Here is a 27010-nt window from a genome sequence, read left to right as displayed (position 1 = left end):
CAGGTGCACGGAGTGAGGCTGTTCCCTCGGCCATCCAGCTGTTCCTAACCTGGGTCCCCCTAAGTCTTCCCAGTCTGCAAACCACCCCACCTGCAGGGCCCCCCCAAGCCAGTCTTCACCAAGGGAGGGAGCCTGTTCATCAGGCCCCCCCACTGCTGGCACCACAGCCCTGCCCCACTGGGAGGGCCCGCTGTGTCCTCCCGTCCGTCCCTGGGCGCCCTGCAACAGCTGTGGTTTACTCTCTGTGAGGCCATGGCCTGGTGGAACCGAGTTGCGGGCGTCACGTTCACACAGGACCCAGGCCTCGGCTCAGGGTGGCTGATTGATAGCTCGTCTGCAGAGCGGGCAAAGGGACTGGCCTCGTCAGGCCGATTCCACGACGGGTATCCCCACCTGACGCAGAGGTTGATCTCGCCCGGCTGCGGGGAGGGAGGCGAGGCCCTGGGAGCAGCCTGCACAGCTCCCTGCCACCCTCGCCAGCCACCCCTGCCCTCCGAGCCCCCTCCGCACAGCCGCTGAGGAAGGGCCGCAGATGGAAGATCGGTCCCCCCAACGCCACCCGGGACCCCCAGATTTCCACTGCTGGTCTCATGCTGTATCACCCCGGGCTGGTGGGGGAGCTGTGCATCTAGAATTCTCTACATGTCAGAAAGCTCTGAACCAGCTGTCTGAGCGAGGGCTGCAGGGTTTCTTCAAGCACCCGAGACGCCTGCAGTGTCATCACCCCAGGTGCGTCCTCAGACAAGGCAGGTGGCCTCCCCTCAGACAACTGGGGACCGGTCCCCCTCAGCTTTGCTGGGGCAGGTTGCACCGGCAGGAGTCACTGCTGTGACGGCTCTCCCCCCATGTTTGTGCCCTCTCGGCGGGGAGCGTGGGGTGCCCAAGAGCTGGGTGACTGGAGCAGCAGAGGGCAGAAATGAGGCGGGGCCACAGGACTGGGGGGCGCACAGCAGTGCAGACCCAGCGAGCAACCCCCCCCACAGCACGCCCTCCCCGAGGACTCACCAGAGGGGGTAGGTGTCTGTGTCCATGACCTTGCGGGGGAAGAGCTCTGAAGGATAAAAGGGAGACAGAGCACCCCCGAATCCAATGCTTGGGGCCTTAAGGAAAGAGCATTTGCTGCAAACACTCTTAGTGGAGACGTCTGAGGTCCCCACATGCTGCTGGGTGTGAGGTGAGGGGCCCAGTGTCATTTTGCAGCACAAACGTGAAAACCCCAAATGCTTTGGGTCTCAGCTCTCAGCCAGGCCCAGAAGCCCAGGGATGAGCCTCCAATGGCGTCAACAGCAAAGGCAGAGGGCGCAGAGCAAGGTCAAGAGCCAGTAAGGGACGTTGGGGACACGGGAGAGGTGCAAGGGGCACAGCCCACCTGGGCCGCCCCCTCCCCTGTTGGATCAGTGAAGGCCACTTGTGGACAGAGAGGGACTCGTGCGCGGGGCCGCCTGTTCCCACAGGGCCCCAGCCTCTCCGCTTGCACCCTCGGGGGTGCTTCTCACGACCGTCCATCAAGCGGACACGGGAGCGGGTGGCTCACAGCTGCCCAGGGACTTGCTCCGGGCCACGGGGCGAGGTGGGGCGAGCACTGAGCAGCAGGTGCGGCCCCTCCCAAGGCACGGCCTCCCTCCCGAATGCAGGTGCGCCCACACGGCTGTTCTTCCCGCAGGTCACCCCAACCTCAGGTGTGTCAACTTCCGAAAACCAGCCAGGCCGCGATGCCGGCAGAGCTCGCCAGACCACGCTCACCTCCCACCCTCCGGCACCTCGCTCCCACTTTTTAGCCACTTCCAATCGAGCTTCTCGGGGAGGCCTTTGGGAAGTTCTGGGGAGCAAGCTGCCACTTCTGACCTGGTGGCAACATCTCATCTCCCCTCTTACAAAAGATAAAAAGGGCCAGTCTTTGAGAATTCTCATCTGGTGGGGTAGGGGCGTGTGTGCGGTTCGTGCGCGGGCGTGCATATCCGTGTATGCCTGTGTGCGTGTTGTGCGTGGACACGCATGTGCACATGTGTATGTGCACGCGTGGGCATGCTTGTGCGTGCGTGTGTACACTGAAGCAGAGAAGTATTCAGCCGAGGGGCCTGTCTTCCTTTGAGGGGGCTGTTAAATCCCGGCTCAGTCACAGGGGCCTAGTCCTGGAAGCCGGGGGGCCGGGGTGCGGTCCTGCCCCCGCCACTGCCCGACTGCCCAGCACCGATGAAGTGAGAGTGTTGACAACCTGGCCTTGCGGAGGCTTCCTGTTCCCGGCTCTCTGATTCTATTAAAGCGGGTGGTGGTGGGGGAAGGGGAGTTCCACTTCCCTGGGATGGAGATGGGGATGGCGAGGGTGCGGGTGGCTTGCCGGCCAGTCTGTCAGCTGGCAGAGGCACTCCGGAGACCGCCGGAGAGACCCCCCCCCCTTCTGCCCACGCCTCCTGGCCGACTGGCTGGGGGGCCCTGCCCCGGGTGGGGGTTGTGGGTGGGGGGTGGTCCTTGAGAAGAGCAAGGTGAGAGGTGGCAGCTGCAGGGCTTCCCTGAAACGTCCAGCTGAAGTTTGGGAGTGATTCCTCACTTGGCTTCCCCCCACCCCCGGGGTTGGGGGGGCTTCAGGAGGAGCTAAAGATCCCCCCTCCAAGCCAGCTCTCTTATTGTTCCTCTCTGCCAATCAGAAGCAGGGGCCCAGGGCTCTGGACTCAGGCCAGGGGCTTAGAAAGGGAGGCGCCGGGAACAAAGGGGGTCTGCTCTGGACAGTGGAGCCGGTTAGGGCCGCTGGACACTGGGAGGGCTTCGGGGCTCTGGGGAAGGGCAGAGGGACCACAGGGTTGGTCCAGCCTGGCACCCGGCCTCTCCCTGGGCCCAGGGGCAGGGCCAGCCTCAAGGAGCTCCTCTGCTGTCAGAGCTGTCCATCTGCGGGTCCGGATGGGGGCCAGGAGCGGCCCCTGGTCCCTGCAAGCCCCGCCCCCCCGCACCTGCTCCCCGCCACTGCCTGGGGTGGGGTTGGGGGGGTCGCGGGTCCTGGGTCACCCTCCCGCCCCAGTCGCCACCCCTGCACCCGGACTGTGTCCCGTAGGGCAGCCCAGGGGCTCGGCCGCTCTGGGGTCTTTGGGAGGGACAGGGCGCGCTTCCTGCACCAGCCCCTGAACCTACAAACTCAGTGCGATGAGACCCGGAGGGGGGTGCACAGCAGCCCCGCAGCGCCCGCCCCCAGCCCAAGTTCTCGGAGGCTGCAGCCTGGACTCCAACCCTGGGACCCCAGCGCTGCCCCAGGGAGGGGGTCCCCGCAGGGGAGGGGTGAGCACGGGGAAGGGGGCTACCTTCTGAATGCGCCCATCAATGTCCAAGTAGATGGCCTTGGGCCGGTAGCTGGAGGAGCCGGATCCCATCTTGCGCCCAGCGGCGGCACTGGGACTTTTGACTGTACTTTCTCGACGCCAGCCGCCGCGGGGAGGGCGGGAGTGGGAGGGAGGAGGGGGCGGCGGCGGGAGGACGGCGGGGACCAGCCAACCAGGGCGCCGCCACCGCCACCGGTGCGGGTCGGCTGCCGCCTCGGGCCGCGTCTAGGCTCTGCTCCGCCTCCGGCCCGGCCTCCCTCCTCCTCCCTCTGCCTGCCTCCCCCCTCCTCCTTCCCTCATTTCCCTCCCGCCCCCTCCTGCCCTCCTCCTCCTTCTCCTCCTCCTCCCCCTTCCTCCCCATCCCTCCTCCCCTTCCCTTCTCTCCTCCCCTTCCCTTCCCTCCTCCCCTTCCCTTCCCTCCTCCCCTTTCCCTTCCCTTCCCTCCTCCCCCTTCCCTCCCTTCTCATATTAAGGCACACCCCCTCTTCTTCCGTTTGACTCCGGCTGCCTTGGGGACAGGGCCAAGCGGGAAGATTCTCTCCAGGTGACCTCTGGACAGGTGCCCATAGTGAGTGACCCCTCTGGCTGCAGTGCTGGCCACCTCCCGTGTGCCAGAAATTCCCAGAGCGACCCCCTCCGGCTGCAGCCTGGTCACCTCCCAGGTTCCAGAAATTCCCAGAGCGACCCCCTCTGGCTGCAGCCTGGTCACCTCCCCTATTCCAGAAATTCCCAGAGCGACCCCCTCTGGCTGCAGGCTGGGCAGCTCCCCACATGGACAGTTGCCCTTAGCGATTCCTTCGCCCCAGGTGGCTAATCAAGCACTTTAGGGACCTGGGGCCCTGAGCCGCGGCGGTCATTACTGTCATCCTGGCACCGCTTAGCATCAGGCAACTCCCGAGGCTCAGCCTCTCCCTGCCGTGATTGCCACCCTCCTGTAACTCGCCTAGGAAATGGGAAAAGTTGCTTCTCATTCATGCGCATCCTTCTCCTAAGTTCTCTGTACATTCTTGGGAGTGACAGCCTCTTCCAGCTGCACCCAGAGCTGAAATGGCAATTTTATTTCTGTCCTTAATGGAGCCAGAGAGAGGATTACCCAGCCACCGGCTCTTGCTCGATTCAGCGCTGCTCTGCCCACCGCCACCCCCGCCCCCGGCCCGCCACCTCCCTAATTGCTACGGGGAGCGTGGGAAAGGCAGGAGGGATTTCAGGCAGTTAGTGACCTGGAGGTCACACTGGGGGCTTCCTCGTGGCTCCCAAGTCTCTGAGAGCTCCCAGTGGGAACCAGTGCGGGGAGGGCTGGTGAGTGCGGAACGGCTCCAAGTGCCTGTTGCTTTTGGAAGCGGGTGTCAAAGCAGCCAGAGAATGCACTTATTGTTCCATTCTATGTGGATTCCAAGCCACTGCCTTCCATCTGTTGAATGTCTGGGTTTTGCTTATTGAGAGAGCGCCTGGTGCCCGCGGGCTCCTGCCTCCCTCGGGGCCTGCTCCAGCCGCGCCGACCCGGCCCGCGGTCATTGCCTTTCCCTTGTCTGGCCCTCCGGCCTCCACCCGGAACACGAGCCCTCAGAGTCCTCCCGGCCGCCTGGAGCACTGGCCAGGATGGAGCCCTGGGGGCGGCGGGGCTCGTGCCCTTTAAGGAAGCATTCTTCCCCAGCCTTTGGACAGTCTCGCAGGTGTCACTTCGTGTCCCTTGCTGGCTGTCAAAGAATGATGATGGCTTTGGCCTTGCCTCCAGCCCAGTGAAGGGACCGCATCGGAGCCCGGGCACCATGAGACTTGCTTTAGAAGTGGCTAGAAGGGAGAGATCGGGGCCGCGGGAGACCTTTGAGCTGGGGGTACCCTCGCTTGGGTGGTTAGAGTTGGCCACCTGACTCATGTTCGGGATAACGTGTCCCCAGAAAATTGGAGCGAGCGCGATTATTATAGTTCAGTTTTGTCGTTGAACGCTCGGATGTTATTTGGGCTAATCCAGTGATGGACCTGTGGGCCGGTGTGCTGCCTGGCGTGGAGACCTCACCGCCCAGCAGATGGCTCGTTAGCCCGATACTTATTTATTCCCCATGTGTCCCAGTCACCTGACCCGACCCTCTCCAGTCATCTCCTTCTGGCGCCCTGGAAGGACGGGTGTCCGAATGCCGTGTGCGGCTCTGAGGAGCGTGCACATCTCCGCCCGGCATCCCGTGGGGCGCTGGGGCCTCCTGGCTGCCTGGTTCTGTAGCCAGAATAATGATCTCTCTCGTCAGCGTGTGAGGAGCTAGGATGCCGCCGCGGGTCCGGTTCAGAGAGACTTAGCTGTCGCCCCCGAGAGGAGTCCTTGCCTTTGCCTCATGCCCGCGTGGGGCAGTGGTTCCAGCGCGCATCAGCACCGCTGTGCGTCCGCGCCTCCCCTGGTGCTGGCGTTCGGGAGGGAATACACTAAAATCTCGGGCTGGAGGAGCTGGCGTTTCACTGCGAGACACACAAGGTGGGACAAATAAATGGAGCATGTCGCGTGTTGGATCGTCATGAGTGCAAAGGAGAAAAGTCACTTGGGGAAGGAGATTCCAAATGTGGCACGTGGGGGCTTGACATATTAAAGAGTGAGCCAGGCACAGTGCGCAGGAGTCGGGGAGCCAGGAGCCCAGGAGGAAAGAACCTTCTAGCAAAGGGTGAAGAACCTTCATGCATGGGCCGGGGGTGGAGGTGGGGTGCCCGATGCAGCTGGCAGGGGGAGGGGAGGGAACAGGGGAGCTGCAATGGGGAGCGAGTGGCAGGCCCCCGTGTGGACCATGCAAGTGACCCGATGCCACTCTTCTGGATGCCAGCCTCATGGTATGTGGAGGAGGAGGCATGTGGCCTACTCGCCTGCTGGTGTTTTGACAGGATCATCCCGCTGCTGGGTGGCAGGGCTGCAGCAGGGAGAGCTGCAAAGACACTGCTGCTGTCGCTTTTGCAAACAACACTGGCGGTCGTGGACCACAGCGGTGAGAAGTGGCTGGATTCCGCACCCGGTTTGGAGGTTGCTCACATCTTTCATTTCTGCTCATCGCTTGGGTTGACGTCATTTCGACCTGTTTGCTCTCCTTCCCTTTTATATCGTGTGGTCCTGCCTGAACTCCTGCTCCCTCATCCTGGACGGCCCCTGGGGTAGGTAAGGTCCGAGGAGCCAGCGCTCCCCTGTATGTCCTGAATCAGCCCAGGTGTCTCCTGGGGTCCTCGACCTGCATTCCTGGCCACCAGGCGTGCAGCCGGTGTAAGTTCCAAGAATCAAGACAAAACCCGAGAAAACCACCTGCCTCTGCCTGCTGGGCTGGGGGCTGGGGGCAGGATGGGGAGCCTGGGTGGAGTGGGAGGCCCAACTTGGAGTTCACGTAGTCCCAGGGGGAGTCACAGGGAAGGAAGCCTCCGATTGTCTGGGATGTTCCGAGTGCGAGCTCCTGCCTAAACCTCACAGGGAAGGGGAAGTGGTGAGGGAGCGCCCGGAGATGCAAAGCCACCGGGCTCCTGAGGACCAGAACCGAGTCCAGCCTCTGTCTCTGGCCCCGCGTGGACTCTGTGCTTTCTTCCGGTGCCGAATGCACAGGTGCGTTCTGTATGCAGAGCTTACTCGCTAACCGCCGCAAAGACCGCACCAAGGGAGAATTTCAAAGTAAGGCATCAGAGCCAAAATGAAGAGCAGAGGGACCAAGCTGAGACACGGTGGGAGGGGCTGGCCCTGGTCCCCGGGTCCCACACGGGCTCTTCATCTCCGGCTTGAGGACGCGAAGCCACGTGAGGAGGAAGAGCAGGTCTCCCGTGTCTCTGCAGGGAGGATGCAGAGATTAGCAGGGAAGTTCAGGGAAAAGTCCAGAGGACGACGTGTGTCCGGGGTGGCTTGGCCAGGCGGAGCATCCTCCCTTGCGGCCAGCAGCGCCCAGCACCTGCTCCCAGCACCTGCTGCTGGTCTGCCCCGAGGGCATCCCCCTGCCTCTTCTTTTCCTTGGGCCTACCTGGTGTTTTTAATAATTGCTCTGGGAAGGATCCAGTGGCTGCCTCTACCAATTCTTTTTCTGAACCAGGGGTGGGGTGGGGGGCACCAAATGAATGTATGGAACAAGCCAAGTGCATTGGTGCCAACTGCATATATGGCGCTGAGCAGGCTTTATGAGGGGAGATTGGGGTGTGCCGGGCTCTGGGAGCCCCGTAGGACGGGATTAAAATGAACACGCTCACTGGATCTAAGACGCTTTACACTCTGACAGTTTTATCATCCGCCTCTTGGAGGGATCAGCCTGTTTCATACATACATAAGGAACTGAAAACCCCGTAAACTGCTCTAACCCCCTGGGGAAGCCGCTTGGCAGGATGCTCCAGGATCTGCCCCGAGCTTCGGGGCGAAGGGAGGAAAAGCGTGTGCAGCAAGGGCCCGTGTTACCGGAGTTTGATTTGTACCCACGTCAGCTTGTGTCTTTTCATGGTGTTGGTAATTATAAAATTATTACTGTTTGTAAATGTTTCAAATAATGCAGTGCGAGAGGCAGGGTCCCGAACAGATCAGGACGTGGAGCCCCACCGTCTTCTGAATCCTCGGCCCGTGGCTCTCTGACTTGCACATTTTCTTTTTTCTTCTCTTGTTCCCTGCGCGGTGGTCGTTGGGATCTTCCCAGGATTTTGTGGTTCCGAGTAGTATAGGCAGGAACCTCATGGGCGTCCTTGGGGAGCCGTGCTGTTAGTCTGTAGCACTGATCCTGGGACGTCAGGCTTCAGGGTGGAGGTGTATGCACATCTAAATTTTTGATTTTGGGAACACCTGGGTGGAGTCGGCGTTTGAGTGTCTGCCTTCGGCTCAGGTCGTGACCCCGGGGTCCCGGGATCGAGTCCTGCATCGGTCTCCCCGCAGGGAGCCTGCTTCTCCCTCTGCCTGTGTCTCTGCCTCTCCCTCTGGGTCTCTCATGAATAAATAAATAAATAATCTTTTAAAAAAATCTTTAAATTTTTGACTTTGCTGAATTGCCCTCTGGATGGTTATAGCACGGTTCTGGCTGCCATCAGCAAGCGGAGAGGTCCTTTCTGCCACACTTTGAACAAAATGAGATAGCCGTGATCCTGTTTGCACTTGCCAATCGAAGAAGAAGAGAAACATCTTTTTTTCCCTTTTTTTAAACATTTATTTGAGAGAGAGAGAGAGAGAGAGAGAGAGAATGCATGCACAAGCCAAAGGGTGGGAGGAGGCAGAGGGAGAGGGAGAAAGAATCCGCATCAGAGTCCTCGCCGAGCATAGAGCCTGAAGTCGGGCTTGATTCCACGACCCTGAGGTCATGGCCTGAGCCGAAACCAAGAGTCGGACACGTAACCACCTATGCCACCAGGCGCCCCAGAAACATCTTATTTTAGCTTGCATTTCTGTGTTTTCAAGTGAGATGAGACAGCTCTCCTGCTTGTGGGCCGTTTGTGCTTCTCTGGCAAATTCATATTCTTTGCCCTTGTTTTATTAAAAAATATTTTTTATTATTGATTTTTACCAGCTCTTTCTGTACCACCTATAGCAGCTCACTGACCCTCATGTATTTTCCAAATATTTCCTCCAAGTGAGTGGCTTATCTTTCAACTTTATGCATAGTGTCCTTCTGATGTGCCTTTTATGTTTGCGCATCCTCAAGCCGCTGCTCCTCTTCCCGTAGGCACTCTGGGTCTCCTGTCAGCTAAGAAAGCAAGTATCATTTGTAACACAAATTTTTTTAAAGAAAGAAAGATATGACCTACATTTCCAGAGATCGGTACTGGCTAATTAACTGTGGCACATTTGCTGAAGGGAAACATCAAACAGGAAAATTATGGTGAGTGCACGGAGGCCAAGGGAAAGGTCACGGCACCTCCAGTGACACAGAATCTGCAGAGGTGTTTACACGCTGGCTGTGCATTCCCACACGGGACCCGTCTGTGTGGCACGAGCCGCAGGCTGGAGCTGGACACCAGCACGGACAGGCCCAGCCCCTCCTGGGATGCCCGGGTGGCCCAGTGGTTGGGCATCTGCCTTGGGCTCAGGACATGACCCCGGGGTCCTGGGATCGAGTCCCGCATCGGGGTCCCTGCATGGAGCCTGCTTCTCCCTCTGCCTGTGTCTCTGCATCTCTCTGTGTGTCTCTCATGAATAAATACATAAAATCTTAAAAAAAAAAAAAAAAGAACCAGCCCCTGCCGCACAGAGTTCACCCACCAGGGCTGGTCCGTGAAAACCACCACAGGGTCGAACCCCATTGGAAAGGGGATATGAAATGGGTGGTAGGGTTCCAGGCATTTTCTTCTTCAAAAAAATTAAAAAAAAATTCTGTGATGTTTAAAAAAAAAAAAATTCTGTGATGTTATTTTTTTGCCATAAAATTGGGAAAAGGGGAAGCAAGCAGTAAGGTGGTGTACGTTGAGCGCGGGCAAATCTGTGCCCTCCCACTTTCTTGGAAGGGGCTGGATAGGGAAGATCGCATCTGGTTTCCAAACATGGTGCCGGGAGCCTTTGTTTGGCCCTGTGGTGTGGAGTTACGCTGCTTCCCCTGGGCCCTCGGCGGGCCTCCCTCGTCCCCTCGTCATGTACAGTGTTGGTCTCCGTGGGAAGGTGGCTGGATCCAGGCCTTTTTTTTTTTTTTAAGATTTTATTTATTTATTCCTGAGAGACCAAGAGAGAGAGGCAGAGACACAGGCAGACGGAGAAGCAGGCTCCATGCAGGGAGCCCGATGCGGGACTCGATCCCAGGACCCTGAGATCATGACCTGAGCTGAAGGCAGACGCTCAACCACTGAGCCACCCGGGAGCCCCTGGATCCAGGCCTTTCTTCCTGCCTCTCCGTCCATTTAGCGACCTCCTACCAGGGATCCCGGCCGCTCTCATCTTTCCGGAGTGCACGTCCCCAGGAGCTTCCTGGTGCACAGCCTGGCGCTGTCACTTCCCTGGCTGGCCAGTCTGGGGGCCTTTCTTGCCCCCCAGGGTGGCATACCTGGCATCTTTCGCCTCCCTTGTCCTTCCCGGTCCACACCTCCAAGGAGACACCAGATACTCGCTGTCACGTCCCTGACTTTGCACCCCATTTCACCGAGAAGAACGTCCCTTCCTCTCTCCTCCCCTTGATCACCTCAGAGATCCTTTCAGGTGTCACCCACACGGTGCCGACTTCCCCGAACCCCTTGACCTCTGGAGCAACCTCTCCCCTGGGTTCCCCGAGCCCCAGCGCACCTCTGGGATCCCATGTGTGGCCCCGGACAATTTACGAGCTCTCCCCAAGCCTCAGGTTCCTCGCTGAGCAAGTGGGGGTGACCACGCCGGCCCAAAGCATCCTGGAGATGGATCGGGGGCATGGGCTGGTGCGTGAGAGGTGGGCACGTGGCGGTGGGCTCGTGCGCTGTAACAGCCGCCATCTCCTCCACTAAATCGTGGCCTTGGGGGTGCCGACCGGGTCGTGGGGGTCTTCCCGACACAGGCTGGCCCTCCACCTGGAGCTGGACGGACCGTCACCGTCCACCCAGGAATGTCTTCTGCGACTCGGCTGCCAACCTTCCTTCGGTACGTGGCCCTGCTGGATCTGTGACCTCACCTCCGTCGACATTAAAACAGTCCTGGGAGCCCCTCGGGCCGCGGCGGTGTTTCCTCGTGCTGACCCCGAAGGCTCTTCCTCCCTCCCATGGAGCCTGAGCCAGCTGACCCGCCAGCCCTCGTGTCTGTCGTCATCTCACCGCCCGGTCACCCGGGGGCCTTGGGCAAGGAGAGGAGGTGGCCGCCCGCGACGCCAGCCCAGGGGACGGGCTCCTTTCTGTCTGGGCCCCGGAGCAGGTTCTGGGAGGGCGAGGTGGGCATCCGAGCCTGTCCTCAGCATCCCCGGCCCCCAGGGCTCCCACGCTGACCGTGCGGGGCAGCTGCAGGATTTTAAGCCGGGGTCCAGGCTGATCCGAGGACCCGAATGACCCCCCCGCCGCCCCGGCCCACGCTGGCTCCGTGGAGAGTCCGCCCTTGTGAGAGGAGCCCACTCCACTCTCGTCCGATGATGTCATTTCCAGAAACAGCACACGAAGGCCTCGCTGTTATGCGGACCTGTCCTTGATTATTTGCCCCCCGCGCGTAGCTATAGATCCAGCACTCCGGCTGGATAGTTGTTAAGGAGGAGCGTTGTGTCCTATTATTTCGGGTGGATTCCTCGACACCTCAGAATATGTGACAAACACACCCAATGTCGGTTGGAGGGTCAGGTCCGGTGCGTGTTTTACTGCAAGAGACTTCCGTGAACTCCAAGCTCGACTGCGGCCATGGCCTCTGCTGCACTAATCGCCCAGGTGCCCGCCTGTACGTGGAGCAGGGAGTTCCCTGTCCTGTGTCCCCAGAGCCACCCTGTCCCTCCCGCATCACCCGAACCAGGCGTTTACGAGGCTCAAAAGGAGGGGCCTCTGACTCGTCCCAGCAGGTGGAGGATGTGGTTCCTTCCACCCCGATTCTCCTTGGCTTCCCCCGGAGCCCCCTCCCTCAGAAAGGTCCTCTGGTCTGTGACTGTCCAACCCGTAACTGGGTGAGGTCACGGCTGCCCGATGGGACACCTTTCTCCCATCCCGAAATGCCTCCCCCTGCCCTGTTCTCTCCCTTCCTTTTGATTTGCTCCCACAAACTCCATCTCACCTGTGGGTTTCCCTGGTAGGCTCCTTCTTTCCCTCCCCTGGCTGCTGGGGAAAGGCTCCAGCCCTGCGTCCAGGAGTGCGAGCCCGCTGCCTGCTGGGTCCGGCCCGTTCTCACCACCTCCCCGACACCCTTAAATGAAGGAGAACATCTTTCTTGATCAGTGTGGACCAGAGGAGGCTGGAGATTTTCAAAGAAGCTTCTTCCAAGAAATCAGGTGAGGTGGGAGGTAGAAGGAATCAAAGGATTTACCAATGTTTGGAAAAAATGAGTTTTTGGTGGCCTGTCTCTGAGGGCCAACCACGAAGCAGGTGAATTGGCAGGACCTACCAGGCCTTCCACCTTCTGGGTCCGGCCCGAATACGGACCACAGCAAACAAAACTCACCAAGCACGGGTCAGGGTGAAGCCCGGGGCCAGGAGCAGGGAGCTGGGGGCCTGGAGCAGGTCTGGGGCTGCCTCTGCTCTGTGATGAGCTCGTGGGCATATAAAAGAGGAGGGTATGTGAGAAGAGCACATACTCCGTTTCCCTCAGCCTGCACATGTGCACAATATAAGTACCCTCTTGGGGGAGGCTTGCAGAAAGCTCTCTCGGTAAATAGGCCAGGCCAAGTTCTACTAACCTGGGACTTATGTTCTGGTGGGGAGACAGACCAGCAGCACCCTGGTGGGACTTATATTCTGCTGGGGAGATAGACAATACAAAAAATACCATACCATATAATGGATTGTATAGACGTACAACGCCAGGGCAGAGATAAGAGCTGTAAAGTAAAAAAAATAAAAATAAAAAAGTAACAGAGAAAGAAGAGAGAATTCCTCAGGCTACTATTGTAGATATTATTGTGGTCAAGGAAGTTATCATGGAAGAGGTGACACCTGAGCAGAGACGTGGTTGCAAGTGACACGGGTGCAAGGAGGCCGAGCTGCCCAGTGCAGTGTCCAGGCCAGTGGGGTCCTGGGGACTGGCCAGCTGGGGCCAGAACCCAGGTCCTCCTCGCTGGGCAGCACTGGGTATATTGCTTACCTTTCCTCAGCCTCAGTTTACCACTTTTTACAAGGGACTCGTGTCCCCTGCAAGACGAGCGGGTATAGGTGTGGAAAGCACTCAGCCATGCACAGCGTGGCCCCGCCCGCGCCTTTCTTGTCCCTCATACCGCGGCTTGCTAGTGTAGGAGGAGAATTTGAACGGCGGTGGGACAGCTCTGCAGGGCGAGCTTTCTGGTGTGATGGGCACGGGGTCACTGTTGCCATGGCAGTTGTGACTTCTGCCCCGGGAGCGGAGGCCTGAGGATTGCAGAAGGGCCCTCCTTAAGGGCCGGCTGAACACTACAGGAAATTTCTGCTCCCCCTTTAGGGTGGTAGGTCCCCGATGTTTTCCTTTTGGAGACGATCCCGAGCAATGCCCAGCTGCTGGGAGGGGAGGGGCGCCCCCACCACTTGCTTCCATATTTATTTTATTTTGATGTTTTACATTTTAAAAAATTTAAATGCAATTTGCCAACATATATAGTCTAACCCCCAGTGCTCATCCCATCACGTGTCCTCCTCAGTGCCCGTCACCCAGTCACCCCGTCCCCCTGCCCACCTCCCCTTCCCCAACCCTTTGCTTGTTTCCCAGAGTTAGGAGTTGTTCATAGTTTGTCTCCATCTCTGATTTTCCCCACTCAGTTTCCTCCTTTCCCTTATAACCTCTTTCACTATTTCTCATATTCCCCTTATGAGTGACACCGTATGACGATTGTCCTCCGACGGACTTATGTCACGCAGCATCGTACCCTCCAGCTCCATCCACGTGAAGCAGGTGGTGGGTGTTCGTCTCTTCTGCTTCCGTCTTTAGTGCCAGTGACCTGGGCCGACCCGGCTTCCCATCTCCGCCGCGCCTTCTCCCTTCCAGGAAAGGAGCCTGTTGGGGGCCACAGCCGCCGGAGCCCCGCTGGGACACCCGTGTGCACGCAGTCACCCTTTCCCAAGGCTACCTTCCCGGGCCCCAGCCGTCCGCCTGCCGTGACACCTGACAGGAGCCGCTTGTCGCTGGGGTTACAGGGCACACCTGGGGTGTCGTGCTTGCTTACGCTTGGCCTTCCTTGGAGCGCAGGGCTGGGTGGATGGGGTAACCCACCCCCAGACGCTGGCGCTGTCATCTGAGGGTCAGCCGGTCCTCGGCCGCCTGCTAAGCGAGGTGGAGGCGACGCTGTCCGGGCCCCGCGGACAGGAAGGCTTGGTGCTTCGGAAGAAAATCAGTTGGAGCCTTTCACTGGTGAGCTGCTCCGTACAAATTTCGATTTCTTGCTGATGCAAGACATGGCTCTCCAGACTCCTCCCCGGTCTAAAGCACAGGACTTAACGGAGGGTAGAACGTCACATCGAGGCCACAGAGCGCGGCTTTTCCAACCAGGGCACATGGGGACACTGGCATGTGCAGGGCCAGGCTCTCTCGGCTCAAGGGGACGTGAGCAAGGACCACAGATGCGCTGACTCATACGTGGAGTCTGGGGCTTGATGCAGTTAGACCCGAGGTCTCAGTCGGCGCGTCTGGCCGGCTCCCCCGCCCTCCCGACTGGCCCTTCCCCCGTGACCCGGGCCAGGGCTGGCTGGTGGCCCAGAGCTCACGTCCCGCCCTCCGTGACCCGAGTGCAAGGTAACTCCCTTGGGACCGGGTGAGATGCCAGCCTAAGGGTCACCCGGGGCCCAGCATGAGTCACTGCTGCGGGGACTGGGTGCTCTGACCCAGGCGTCCGGGTCACTGCTGGGCGGTATGAGCCATGACTCACAAGCTTAATATGCTCATTACAGTTTAGAAAATAAAGTTTCTATGGCAGAAGTCTTTGAGGCTTCTGGAAAAATTGCGAAGGTAGTACAGAGTCCTCGTCCACCCCGCTCCAGGTCCCCGGCACGAGCAGCCGGCCTTCCTTCGCGGGGCATGTGGGGCACGTCCCTGAGCCAGCATCGATCCAGCAGCCTTGACACAGGTCCAAGGCTGGGTCAGACGGTTTTGTTTTCACTTTGTTTTCCTAATATCCTTGATCTGTTCCGGGATCCCGCCCAGGAAGCCACATGAAATGCAGTCATCACGTCTCCTGAGCCTCCTCCTTGGCTGCGACAGCTCCTCAGAAATCTCTGGGTCCTGGTGACCTTGACAGCTTAGGGGGCGCCGGCCCCGGCTGCCTGGTAGCTACTGGCTGGCTGCTTGGCCCCTCCCTCGAGCTCCCGGGGGGGGGGGGGGGGGGGGGGCAGGTTTGGGGAGGGGGCCTCGGGGGGTGAGGAGCAGGTTTGGGGAGGGGGCCTCGGGGGTGAGGAGCCACTCTGTGTCACGTCCAGGGCGCACACTGCCAACATGGCCAGGCACCGTCACCCTTGAGCTCGATCCTCTGGCTGGGGTGTGTCGTCGGGTCTCCTCCCTGTGGGGTCACCCCATTCCCCCGCCCCCCAGCATCTCCTTTGGGAGGAGGGAGGGTGAGGTGTGCTCCCCATCCACTTACATAGGTTATTCTGAATTCTTCTGCCTGGGGAATTTGTCCCTCCTCCCCCCCGTGTCCTTTCATTCAGCTATTTCTGTTTATCCGGGGGGCGGGGGGGGGGGGCTCTGGGAGGCCTGCAGAGTTCCCTGGTTATAATCCAGCGCTGCTGGTGTGTCTTCTGCTCACCTTGATTCTGGTCACTGGGAGCCTTTCAGTGGGCTCCGGGGCCCTCGGACGTCCTCCTCGGTCTGTCTTCCTCCCTCATTCTCTTTCTTTCTTTCTTTCTTTCTTTCTTTCTTTCTTTCTTTCTTTCTTTCTTTCTTTTTCTTTTCTTTCTTTCTTTCTTTCTCTTTCTTTCTTTCTTTCTTTCTTTCTTTCTCTCTTTCTTTCTTTCTTTTTCTTTTCTTTCTTTCTTTCTTTCTCTTTCTTTCTTTCTTTCTTTCTTCTTTCTTTCTTTCTTTCTTTCTTTCTTTCTTTCTTTTTCTTTTCTTTCTTTCTTTCTTTCTCTTTCTTTCTTTCTTTCTTTCTCTCTTTCTTTCTTTCTTTTTCTTTTCTTTCTTTCTTTCTTTGTCTTTCTTTCTTTCTTTCTTTCTTTCTTTCTTCTTTCTTTCTTTCTTTCTTTCTTTCTTTCTTTCTTTCTTTCTTTCTTTTCCCTCTTCTTTCCCCTTCCTTCCTTCCTTTTCTTCTTCTCTTTCTTTCCTCTTTTTTCTCCTTCCTTCCTTCCTTCCTTCCTTCCTTCCTTCCTTCCTTCCTTCCTTTCTCTTTTTCTTCTCTTTCTTTCTCTTTCTTCTCTTTCTCTGCCTCTCACTTCTTTACTTTCTGGCACCACAAGAAGCTCAGCTCATCTTGGGTACGTCCTGCCCTCGTCCTAGAGCAGCCATATCCCCAGGAGCCCTGGTGCCTTGGACTGGAGAACTGTGTCCGAGACCAATATCTGGAGCTGGGTGTGCTCATTGCTTCTGGGCTGCCTCAACTCACAAAACTGGAAAATATATGTGTATATTCTGATCCATGTGTACACACCAATTCACAACCTTTGTATTTGTATCAGATCGGATGGAATCATATTGGCATCTTCAACTCTAATCTGTTACCACACTAAATAATCTTTCTGGCCCCTCCTCTTGCCCATGCATGGCCCCCCTCCACCTCCTGTGGTGGGAAAGCTGGCTCCCATCACCCACTATCCATTGCTTCCATTGCTTAATTGTTCAAGGCCAGTATCCATGTGTCCCGATGTTTGGAGAGCCCGTCAGGGGTGGGTGGGATCTCAGGGCCTGGCCACAGGGATGCAGAGGTGAGGAGGGGTGCACAGCAGGGGCTGCCCTGCTCTAGGACCATTGCCATAGAACATTCCAGGCCCTGCAGTGTCCAGAGTTAGCCGTCTGCTGTGGAATTCACGGGCTGTGGAGATGCTTCTCTGCTCAGCGTCTGATGGAAGGCCTGGACAGATGCCCCTCTCCTACCCTGGTGAGGGCAGACTGTGTAGCCTGTAGAAAGATGGGGATAGTAGGAAGGAAGTTCTCATGAGAACAAACCGTGGAGGGCTTGCGAGAGGACGGATGAACAGGCTGAGAAGGGCCCCATCAGACCAGCCAGGGAAGGTCTTAGCCTCAGGCAGGGTGTAAAAGGAATGAAGAATCTGCACATGCTGATCTTGAATTAAGCAGTGAGCCTCTTGACGGGAGGCCCAAGGTTGAAATAGCAACTTCAGAATAAACTGTTGAAAGGTGGCCTTCGTCTTGTCCTTCTTCCAAAGTGACCTGCCCCCTCAAAATCCCCAGACCCAGGGATCCTGGGCAGGGTCACCGGAAGCCCACCTGGTGAAGCTGCTGCTTTTATAACAGTATGTGGGGCAGGGTCTGCTCCCGGGATAGCGCTTCTGCAACAGGTGCTGGAGCCTTCCGTCGCTTTGTCCTCCCTGGACTCGCTGGGCTGTGAGCTTGGAGCAGGCTACCCTGCCGGCTGTGGTTGGCCCACTGTGTGCTGCTGCCATGGCCGGGAGGAACTCTGTCCCTGCTTTGTGGATCAGCAGAGCTTCAGTAGTTTGCTCAAAACTAGCCCGACTCTAACCATCAGGACATAGGGAAAGTCCTTATAGGCACTGACCCCCTGGTATTGGTTTTCTGTTGACACATGACCTATCACTTGCAGAGTGCCCAGCGTGAAGGGAACCATCGTCTGTGTTCCCCTACATGTCTCTGTTACGGAGCTGAAACACTGCATCGCCTTGTCATCGGTCACATGCTCCTTTCCCCATCATGAGGATGAGATGTCACTTCTCAAGTGAGCTCACAGAGCTCAGAGCTTGATAGTTCTGGGAAAGAGGCATGGACCATTAGAGGCTGCTTTCCTCGTGCATGTGCGTCTGCTGAAAGATCCTATTTGCGAGCCCATTTGGCACCCATGGGGACTGGACACAAATCTGTTTTCTGGTGCATGCTGATTAATCTCACCCCACCTACAAAACACGCACATCCTCTGCGACTGACTCCATGAAAACCTCAGGATAGTGGCTTAAGAAAACATACAATCCTTCAGTATTCTAGAAATAGCCATTTTTATCATTTTTCAAGCGAGATTGATTCTTTTTTTTTTTGATTCTTTTTTTTTTTTTTAAAGATTTTATTTGTTTATTTGAGAGAGGGTCCTGGGATCGTGACCTGAGCCGAAGGGAGACACTTAACTGACTGAGCCACCCAGGTGCCCCCCCGATTGATTCTTTTTAAGAGGTGCCGTTATCAGGTACATGGATTTGATGTAGTAATGTGCACGGTAAAAATAATGTGCTGCCCATGTTCCCACAAATGCCGTTGTATTTGCCCTGTTTGACAGGTTGGCTTATAGACTGGCCATCTGCTCATTTTCCAGCTTTGAAAACAAAAATGGTGCATGGGATGCCATCTAACTAGAAAAGGCAAACATCTTTGGGGAGTTATGCAAGGCTTCTTTAGAAATGCTCCTTAACTGAATTATGGTGTTTGCAGAGTGTTATTAACATGTTACACAATAGTACATTATTACGGTATGAGTATTACAGAACAAGAAAACCATTTGCTTCAGTGGAAAGTTAGTCACTCTGTGGAATAAATATCTAGTAATTTGACAATGTAAACTTTTCCACTGGCTGATTTGATGTTCTGTAGACAGAACTTTAATGAATCATTGTTAAATCTACTTAGCTCCCTCACAGAGGCAAGGAAAAACCATCTCTAAATGTGCAAATGAAAAACAGAGAATAAAAAAAAAAAAAAGAAAAACAGAGAATATGCTCTAGAGCTCTCTGCCTTCTATTATTTGCTTTAACCAAGGGTGGGGGAATAGGATAAACTGCCACAACCAATTAGGGCTTCCCTGCCCACACCCACAAGGTGGGTGTGAAAATGTTCCATCTTGGACTCTTGGTCAGTGAGAGAGAGCTACTTTACATTTCTGTGGAGATGGACTATGGTGACCTAAGAGATGAGGATAATGTCATAAGCCACAAGCACCTGGTGAAGTGACAGGATAGGAGAATATACCGCAAGGGATAGAAGAATATATCTTAAACGGATAGATGGGTGGATGGATGGATGGGTGGGTGGGTGGGTAAATGGATGGGTGGATAGGTGGGTGGATAGATGGATGGGTGGGTGGGTGGATGGGTGGATGGATGGATGCTCAGATGGATGAATCATGGATCACAGATACTTGGATAGATGGAGGGATCATGAATGCTTGAATAGGTGGTTGGATGAATGCTTGGATGGGTGGGTGGATGGATGGATGATGGATAGATCATGGACACTTGCACTGGCAGATGAGAGCTTGGATGAATGCATGAGTGGACGGGTAGATACTTGGTTATATCTATGAATGGGTGCATGGATGGATGGATGAATAGATGGATGGGTGGATGGGTAGATGGATGGATGATGGATGCTTGGCTAGGTGGATGCATGGGTGCACAGATGTATAGTTGGATGAATTAACAAATAAAGATGTTTGGTTTGGTTTAGGCAAATGTCAGCACGTTCAATCACCAAAGTCCAGTAGGTAGGTGGACACTCAGTCATGGAGTATTTACTTTGTGACAAGCACAGTGCCAACATGAGGTTTACCTTTAGGAGGTGAGGACCAGTGTGGTTGGTAGAAGGTCAGGAAGCCATCAGAGGAGATGGCAACTGTCTAAGCCTGAGTGAAGATGGAGCCCATCTTGAGCAGGTAGGGTCCAGAGCTTTGCAGCAGGGAGAGTAACTATGGTAACAACAACTTGCAAGTCTGTAGTAAGGTGCTTGGGGCTATGTCCTCTCAGTTCACCCTCTGTCCCTTTTCTTCACCTGTCCTGGGGCTGACCCATATGGACACACCAACGGGCCCTCTTCTCTTCTGTCTTCTCATTGGGTTCAGCCAACAACGAGTCCTGGCAGGAGCTCAGAGTTGGAGGAAGAGCTCGGGGCCTTGATCTCTGTGACATTGCCCTCGTCAGGCTGTTGTCTCCTGTGACTGAAGGTCACTGCTCTGCCCACAGTGTCCTCCTATATATGACTATCTTCTTCCAGGCTTCTTGTAAATGCTCGCCCCTTCCCTATAACCCCTTTGGTGGTAACAGCTCCAGGTTACCACGTCATCTCTCAGGTGTCCCCTTGCGCCCTGCCCACACCTTTATAAATAGTTCCTTTTCCAAATACCCCCCAAATTATCCTGATTCTGGAGTTGTTTTCTGTTGAGATCTTGACTTATAAGGTAGTTAGTATGAGGGGCGCAGAAAACAGATCCTCAAATCAAAACAGATCCTCAAAACCCATTCCTAGACCCTCCCAGGGGGGTCTGGGAATGGTTGGTCATATATTCAAGGAGCCCAGGAACAATCTCCTTGCCAGGGGAGACAACACAGGTAAGCACAGGCACAACGGAACCTTGATGATTCTGATAATCACTGGTGTCCACATGACAGTGTGGAGGGGAGCACAGCAGGGAGGGCAAAGCACTGGACAGGAGCTCCTGTTGGGTGACTGTGATGAGTCACAAGAGTTTGGTCTCTTGGTTTCATCCTATCTCCCTGGGGAGACGAAAAACTTAGACTACTGGGCACACATGAGGTAAGGGCTCTGGGGGGCAAAGAGATGATGGGCAAACCCTGACACATGGGATGAACACATGTATAGACCTGAGAATTTTGAACTTCCGAGTTTCCTGAGCCTCCTATTCCCCCAGAAACAGTCCTTCTCCTTTGTCTGAGGACACCAGTCCTGTTTGAGGACACACAAAACCCTTTCAATGACTAGACTGGGCCAGGTACTCCTTGAGCTGATGCTAAGTCTGCTTGTTCCTCCCCTCACTCCGTCTCCCCAAACACCTTCATTCTCACCAAGTGTAAATGAGAGTGGAGTCAGGTCTTCCTTCTCATGCTTCAATGTGCCTGGGAATCCTCAAGGGATTCTGTTAAAACACAAATTAAACTCAGTAGGTGTGGGGAGGGGCCTAACAAGCTCCTGACGCTGCTGCTGGGCTCTGGACCATGGGTTGAGCAGCAGAGAGGCAGGCTCAACATAGTCCTGCTGGGGAGGAAGGAGGCAGTCTACCCACCGAGAGGCTTTAGGACCTTGACAAGTTGTCAGCAGGAAGATAGAGGAGCATGTGTGAGGGGATTCTGATGGTGTAAGGCCAAGTGGGGATATGATGCTCAGAAAGGCCTACCCACTGACCCAGTTGGGATGGGAATCATCTGCAGAGCCTGAGTGCCACCTCCAGAGATTCTGATGTAATTATCTGGGATAGGATTTGGGCATTAGGAGTTTTAAATATTCCTCAGAAGAGTCTAATGGGCATCCAGGGCTGGGAACCACTGGTTAAATATGATTAAATGTATTGTCTTTATCAATAGACGACTAGATTGATCTTCAGAGCCTGAACTCAGTGACGGTCTACAGAAGGTCTGGGTGAGCATGTGACTCTGCATTTCTAAGAAAAATCCTGGAGTGGCCGAAGCCAAGTGCTTACCCATTAGAGACAAGTGGACTGCACTTCCATATCCAAACAGGAAGGGTAGCCATCAGAATGTTCGGACAAGTAGCACACGCAGCAATGGCTAACTGATCATGGAGTCACTAAAAATGGAACAGGTGAACAGGTGAGCAGCCTCTCCAGAGATATGTATGTAAGGAAGAAAATTCCATGCATCTGTCTATGTATCATGTATCTATCATCTATCAACATCATTATCTGTTATTTATCTATATTGACCGGTCTATCTATCTGTGGAAAATTCAAATTCTAAATTGATAGGGAGAGATCCAACTTAATCACCACAGTAGGGACTCATGCCCCAGACCTGGACCTAAGGCCAATTCATAGATCTGTGTCCCTCTATTGATGGGGAGGCTGTCTCCCTTTGAAGAAAGGTGCTGCAGTGAGGCACGGGTGTATACTGTGGGACTTTCTTCAGGCCTTCCCTGGGACCAACACGATGGCCAACCCTCTGGGCATTATTAGATATCGATTTGGAACATATACTGATCCCCAGTGGACACTGTGATCCACTAATAAAGATGGAAGCTTTTGGCACAGTGTTAATGGAGTCTTGGCTCAAGTTCATCTCATGTGGAGACTACGGGAATTTATTCCTAGGGGAATAAATATGCTTAATGTCTTAGCTTGGTGTGCCATAATAAATACTATAGACTGGGTGGCTTAAACAGTAGACATTTATTTCTCACGGTTCCGGCTGGGAATGAAGGACCTATGAGGCTGGGAAGTCTGAGATCCATGTGCCTACAGATTCAGTGTCTGGTGAGGCCTGTCTCCCTGGCTTGCAGAGGTGGCCACCTTCTCAAAGTGTCCTCATGTGGCAGAGAGAGAATCAGCTCTGGTGCCTCTTCCTCTTCTGATAGAGACATTAATCTTGCATGGGAACCCACCTTCATGTCCTCATCCAAACCTAATTATTTCCTAAAGGCCCCATCTCCAAATACCATTGCACTGGAAGGCAGGACTTCAACATATGAATCTGGGCAGGGGGGAAATACAGCCATTCAGTCTATAACATTTAGCAACTGGCCAAATGCCCATATTGGTGGAAGGAGCCAAGGAAGCCCTAGAACTGCCCTCTACACCATACCTTGAGAAATAATGAATCAAACCAAAACCTTATCCTAGGGAAACTGAAAAGTTGGGGCACTAGAAGACTTGGGAGATGTCAGGGTGGAGATTTGTACCAGGGGCCCATTTAAAATACATTCATTTAGGTTTTACAAGAGTCAGATGGATCCTAGAGCATGATGTGGGTTTTCACAAACTTGGTCGGAGGTAATGGTGACTAGGGTTCAGATATGACTTTACTGGAGCATAGCTGCTGGCACCAGATTTGTAGCTATTGCCTGGAAAATGCTTTCTTTTCAATTCTGATCAGTAAGGAGACTCATAAGCGTCTGCATTTACATGGCAGGTGGGGAGGTATGCACGGGGGTCCAACCACATGGTCCTCCTTTTCACCAAAGCTGACCTGGTTACTACCACTGCTGAGTGCTGACCTGAGACCAGTGCTGAGTCACCCACGATCCTCGTTGGGGTGAGCTGGCGACCTGGTGGCCAGCTAGTTACATCAAGTCTACCCATCACAGAGGAGCAGCACTCTTGTTTTCATAGGAACAAAAACTTTGCCTTCCCTCCCCTGTCCCCAGTACCTCCGAGCACCACCGTTCTTGTTCTGTAGGATGTCCCAGCCATTACTGTGGTATTCACACTCCATTGCCTCCAACAGTAACACATTTCATGGCGAGCAGGTGCTGGTACCCCTGAAAGAGAAGATCACCAGCTGGTTGTGTGGCTCAACCGTGAAACTGGATACACACAACAGAATTCCATTATATGATGCAAGTTTTCATGGGGACGCTGGGCAAGAGTAGACCACAAGGCACACACATATTGCATAAGCAGGGAGCTCAGACTCTATGGGACCCGTGTGCTCCTTATTCATCTTTCCCTCAGCCCATACCTGTAGCCATCAGGGCCATTTCTTATGGCCGGGTAATGGAGAAGGAGCAGCATGGGCCTGGTTAGTGGAGGGGTCTGCATGCTGTGCTGGCACCAGCTGGAAGTAGTGGCCTTGCGGTGCAATCAAGGCATAGCCCTAAAAGACAATGATGAAGGGAAATCCTCCCGTGGGCACAACTCCATGAAACACATCTAGTTGTCTACCTCATGGTCACCGAAGGCCCAGGTCTCTGTTGATTTATGAGGAATGGCAAAAGGGTTGACTGGTCTTCCAGCGATGTGGAAAGAGCACAAATAAAAGCCTGGTGACAAGGTGGGTCCTGGGGAGACATTTGTGGGTCTCGTGGGAAGGGCAGAGTGTGAACATATTTGTGTCTGACATAAATATCCATTGGGGGATGTGGGGGCATCCCAATATTCAGCAGTCATGGGTGACCCATCTTATGGATATCAGCTCATCTCTTTCTTCAACCAGTCCAGTGCTTGATTGGATCCATGTCAAAGAGGCCACAGATTTTAAAAATCAAAATTAACGCCCCCCCAAAAATCCACAATAAACAAAACATCAAAGTTTAAAATAACCCCCCCACCAAAAAAAATTAATAAATAAAATAAAACCCAGGACAACACCAAACCATATTGGAGCCTGGGACCAGGAAAGGAACCCCAGCTGGATTACTTTCCTGGGGCTGCTGTGACAAGCTAGGCAGCTTAAAACAAGGTAAATAAATGTATATTCTCCTGGCTCTGGAGGGAGAGCCCAAAATCAAGGTGTCGCAGGGTTGGATCCTGCTGGAAGCTCTGAGGGAGAGTCTGCTCCAGCCTCTGTGCCCTCTGCTGGTTGGTGGCTGGCAGTTCTTGGTGGCCCTGGGCTCGGGACTGCATCAATTCCATCTGTCCTCCTTCTTCACATCACTGTCCCCTCCCTGTATCTCATCCCCTTCTCTTCTCTTCTAAGGACACCTGTTTTGGATTTAGGGCCCATCCTGACCCAAGATGGTCTCATTTCCAGACCTTTTTTTTTAATATTTTATTTTATTTATTTATTCATGAGAGACACAGAGAGAGAGAGAGGCAGAGACACAGGCAGAGGGAGAAGCAGGCTCCCTGCGGGGAACCCGACATGGGACTCGATCTCAGGACTCCAGGATCACGCCCTGGGCCAAAGGCAGGCACTCAACCGCTGAGCCCCCCAGGGATCCCCCTCATTTCCAGACCCTTAATTCAAGTACATCCACCAAGGCACTTTTTCCAAATAAAGTCATAGTCACAGGCTCCAGATAGACCTATCTTTTGGGTGGGTGGGGCCACCATTTGACGTACGACATCTGGTTGTCTTAAGCAAACACATCAGGAATATACCTGATGTTGGCTTGTTCACTAATCTGATTTTTTTTTCACTAATCTGATTTTTAATGGAGAGAATTTCCCTGTTTGATGATTTCTCTTCACTAAGTGGTGATCTTAAATAATTTTTATTTCACTTAAGTGAATATCATTATAATAAATTTCGTTTCAATAGAAACAAACGAGTAGTGTTGTGGCTTTTAATATACCTCATTTTCAGCTTTTCATTATTTTTTTTAACTACTTTAATGCTCTGGGGGAAAATAACCATATTCAGCCATACAACACACGTATATGGGGTGCACGTGCTTCCTTTCATCTCAGGCTCTAGCCCGGGTTGGCTCAGGTAGGATCACGCAGGTGTGGGCAGCCAGGCTGGTGGCCTGCAAGGGATGAAGGCAAAGACGAGGGGACGGCGTTGAGGTGTCGTTTAGACTAGACTTGAGGCCAGTGCTGCCACGGCCCAGGGCTTCCTCACATTTTTGGTGTCTTTACCGCAGCAGGCACATCTCGGAAGGACTTCCCCGCTTGGCAGCTTGCAGAGGAACGAGGACCTCACCACGGTTAAAGGCCTTAGGGGCTGTGAGAACAGACACAGCTGCCCGGCTGATTCCCGTTGGGGCTGGGTGGCCCCCCCATCAAACCACCACAGCTGAGGCCCTGACGGGGCCCGAGACAGGCAAGAGCCAAGCCCCAGCGTGTGGGGTCCCCCCAAAACCTCTGTTTGGCCATCCGTCTGGGCTCGGCTTCCTGGGGCACCAGTGATGTCTTACCCTCAGAGCATCACGTAGGTGAGGGGGCCTGAGACATCGCGAGTCACTTGATGGTCCTCAGTGGGGAAGGATCACAGGGACTTTTATGTAAATACACGCTGAGAAAATATAACGTGAACAGCTTTCACCTTCGAGCTGCCTCTCTGAGGGATTTGTAAAGGCTGAGCAAAGGCCTCCTTCCTGATTTGACAAACTGGGCCCCAGGTGTCCGCATGAAAAGATCCTGGGAAGAGAAGTATTGTAGGTGGGGCTGGTGATCGGCTCTGGGGCTCCCTGACTCTGGTGAAAGCCAAACTTCTGCATGGACCCCAGTGCCCCACTGAGAGCGGAGGGGCTCCAAGGACAGGTTTAGCACCCGCGGTTCAAGGGTGGTCCCTTCAACAGACATGTCCACCCTGCGGCTGTGAACATGGCCTTATTTGCAAAAGGATCTTTGCAGATGTAATTGCAAAGTTGAGGATCTCGGCGTGGGCTCATCCTGGATTTAGGGTGGGCCCCAAATCCGATGGCAGGTGTCCCTATGAGGAGGGGGACCCAGACACACAGGGAGAATGTCACGTGGAGACAGAGCAGAGATTGGAGTCAGGTGTCTGTGAGCCAAAGAGTGTCAAGGATTATAGGGACCCCAGCAGCTGGGAGAGGCCTGGGAACAGAGTCCCCCAACCTCCAGAAGGAGCCAACACTGCTGATACCCTAATTTTGGGCTTTTGGCCCCCAGAGCTGGGGGAAGATGAATCTCTGTCGCTGTAAGCTCCCAAGTCTATGGTTATAAGAGCCCAAGGAAACAAATGCAGTGTTTAAAGGATTTCTAGGGGATCCTTGGGTGGCTCAGAGGTTTAGCACCTGCCTTCGACCCAGGGCATGATCCTGGAGTCCCGGGATCGAGTCCCGCATCAGGATCCTTGCATGGAGCTTGCTTCTCCCTCTATCTGTGTCTCTGCCCCTCTCTCTCTGTGTTTTGCATGAATAAATAAATAAAATCTTAAAAAAAAATAATGGATTTCTAAAAATCTAACTTTTATTTATGACCTAGAGTATCGGTCCTGTTCAAAGGGGGAAGGAAGGTCTTTTTTTTTATTTAAAGATTTTATTTATTTATTTATTTGACAGAAAGAGAGAGCATGCCCAGGTGAGAGAGAGACAGAGAGAGAGACAGAGAGACAGAGAGACAGAGAGAACGACCAGGGGGCGGGGCAGAGGGAGAGGGAGAAGCAGGCTCCCCGCTGAGCAGGTGCAGACGTAGGGCTCCGTCCCAGGACCCTGGGATCATGACCTGAGCCAAAGGCAGATGCTTCACCGACTGGGCCACCCAGGCGCCCCTAAAGGGGTGGGAAGGTCCTAACTGGAGGGGCCTCTCAGAGACCCAGCCTGGGCATGCGTATGGGGCCGGGTGGGCGAGCGTCGCTGGATGGGGTTGAGCCGTGGCCCCAAATCCCGGACATGGAGGCTGGGAGTGAGCGAGCGCTGCTCCAGGGGCCTCGGGTCCAGGTGCTTCTGCAGAGCCCGTTAGAGGCAGGCCCCGGGCTACGCGGTGCCCCGA

General features: G+C 54.8%; 1 protein-coding gene and 1 long non-coding RNA gene across 5 annotated transcripts in view; one reads left to right on the top strand and one right to left on the bottom strand.

Annotated features, from left to right (window-relative positions):
- The window catches only part of PDE9A (phosphodiesterase 9A), an 87249-nt gene extending 83803 nt beyond the window's left edge, over positions 1–3446 (bottom strand). For all 4 annotated transcript variants that reach the window (XM_077879318.1, XM_077879320.1, XM_077879321.1 and 1 more), the window contains exon 1: positions 3291–3446. In XM_077879318.1, the coding sequence (XP_077735444.1) occupies positions 3291–3359 (69 nt within the window). In that variant the 5' untranslated portion in view covers positions 3360–3446. The remainder of the gene's footprint in view (positions 1–3290) is intronic.
- Positions 3447–4512: 1066 nt separating this feature from the next.
- On the top strand, positions 4513–8781 carry LOC144302020 (uncharacterized). The gene is made up of 2 exons (XR_013368934.1): positions 4513–5956; positions 6171–8781. It is a non-coding gene; the product is annotated as an uncharacterized LOC144302020 (long non-coding RNA).
- Positions 8782–27010: the final 18229 nt, after the last annotated feature.

This window comes from Canis aureus, chromosome 30 (assembly GCF_053574225.1).
Source record: "Canis aureus isolate CA01 chromosome 30, VMU_Caureus_v.1.0, whole genome shotgun sequence".
Lineage (NCBI taxonomy): Eukaryota > Metazoa > Chordata > Mammalia > Carnivora > Canidae > Canis > Canis aureus.
This window is presented reverse-complemented; position numbering and strand designations above follow the sequence as displayed.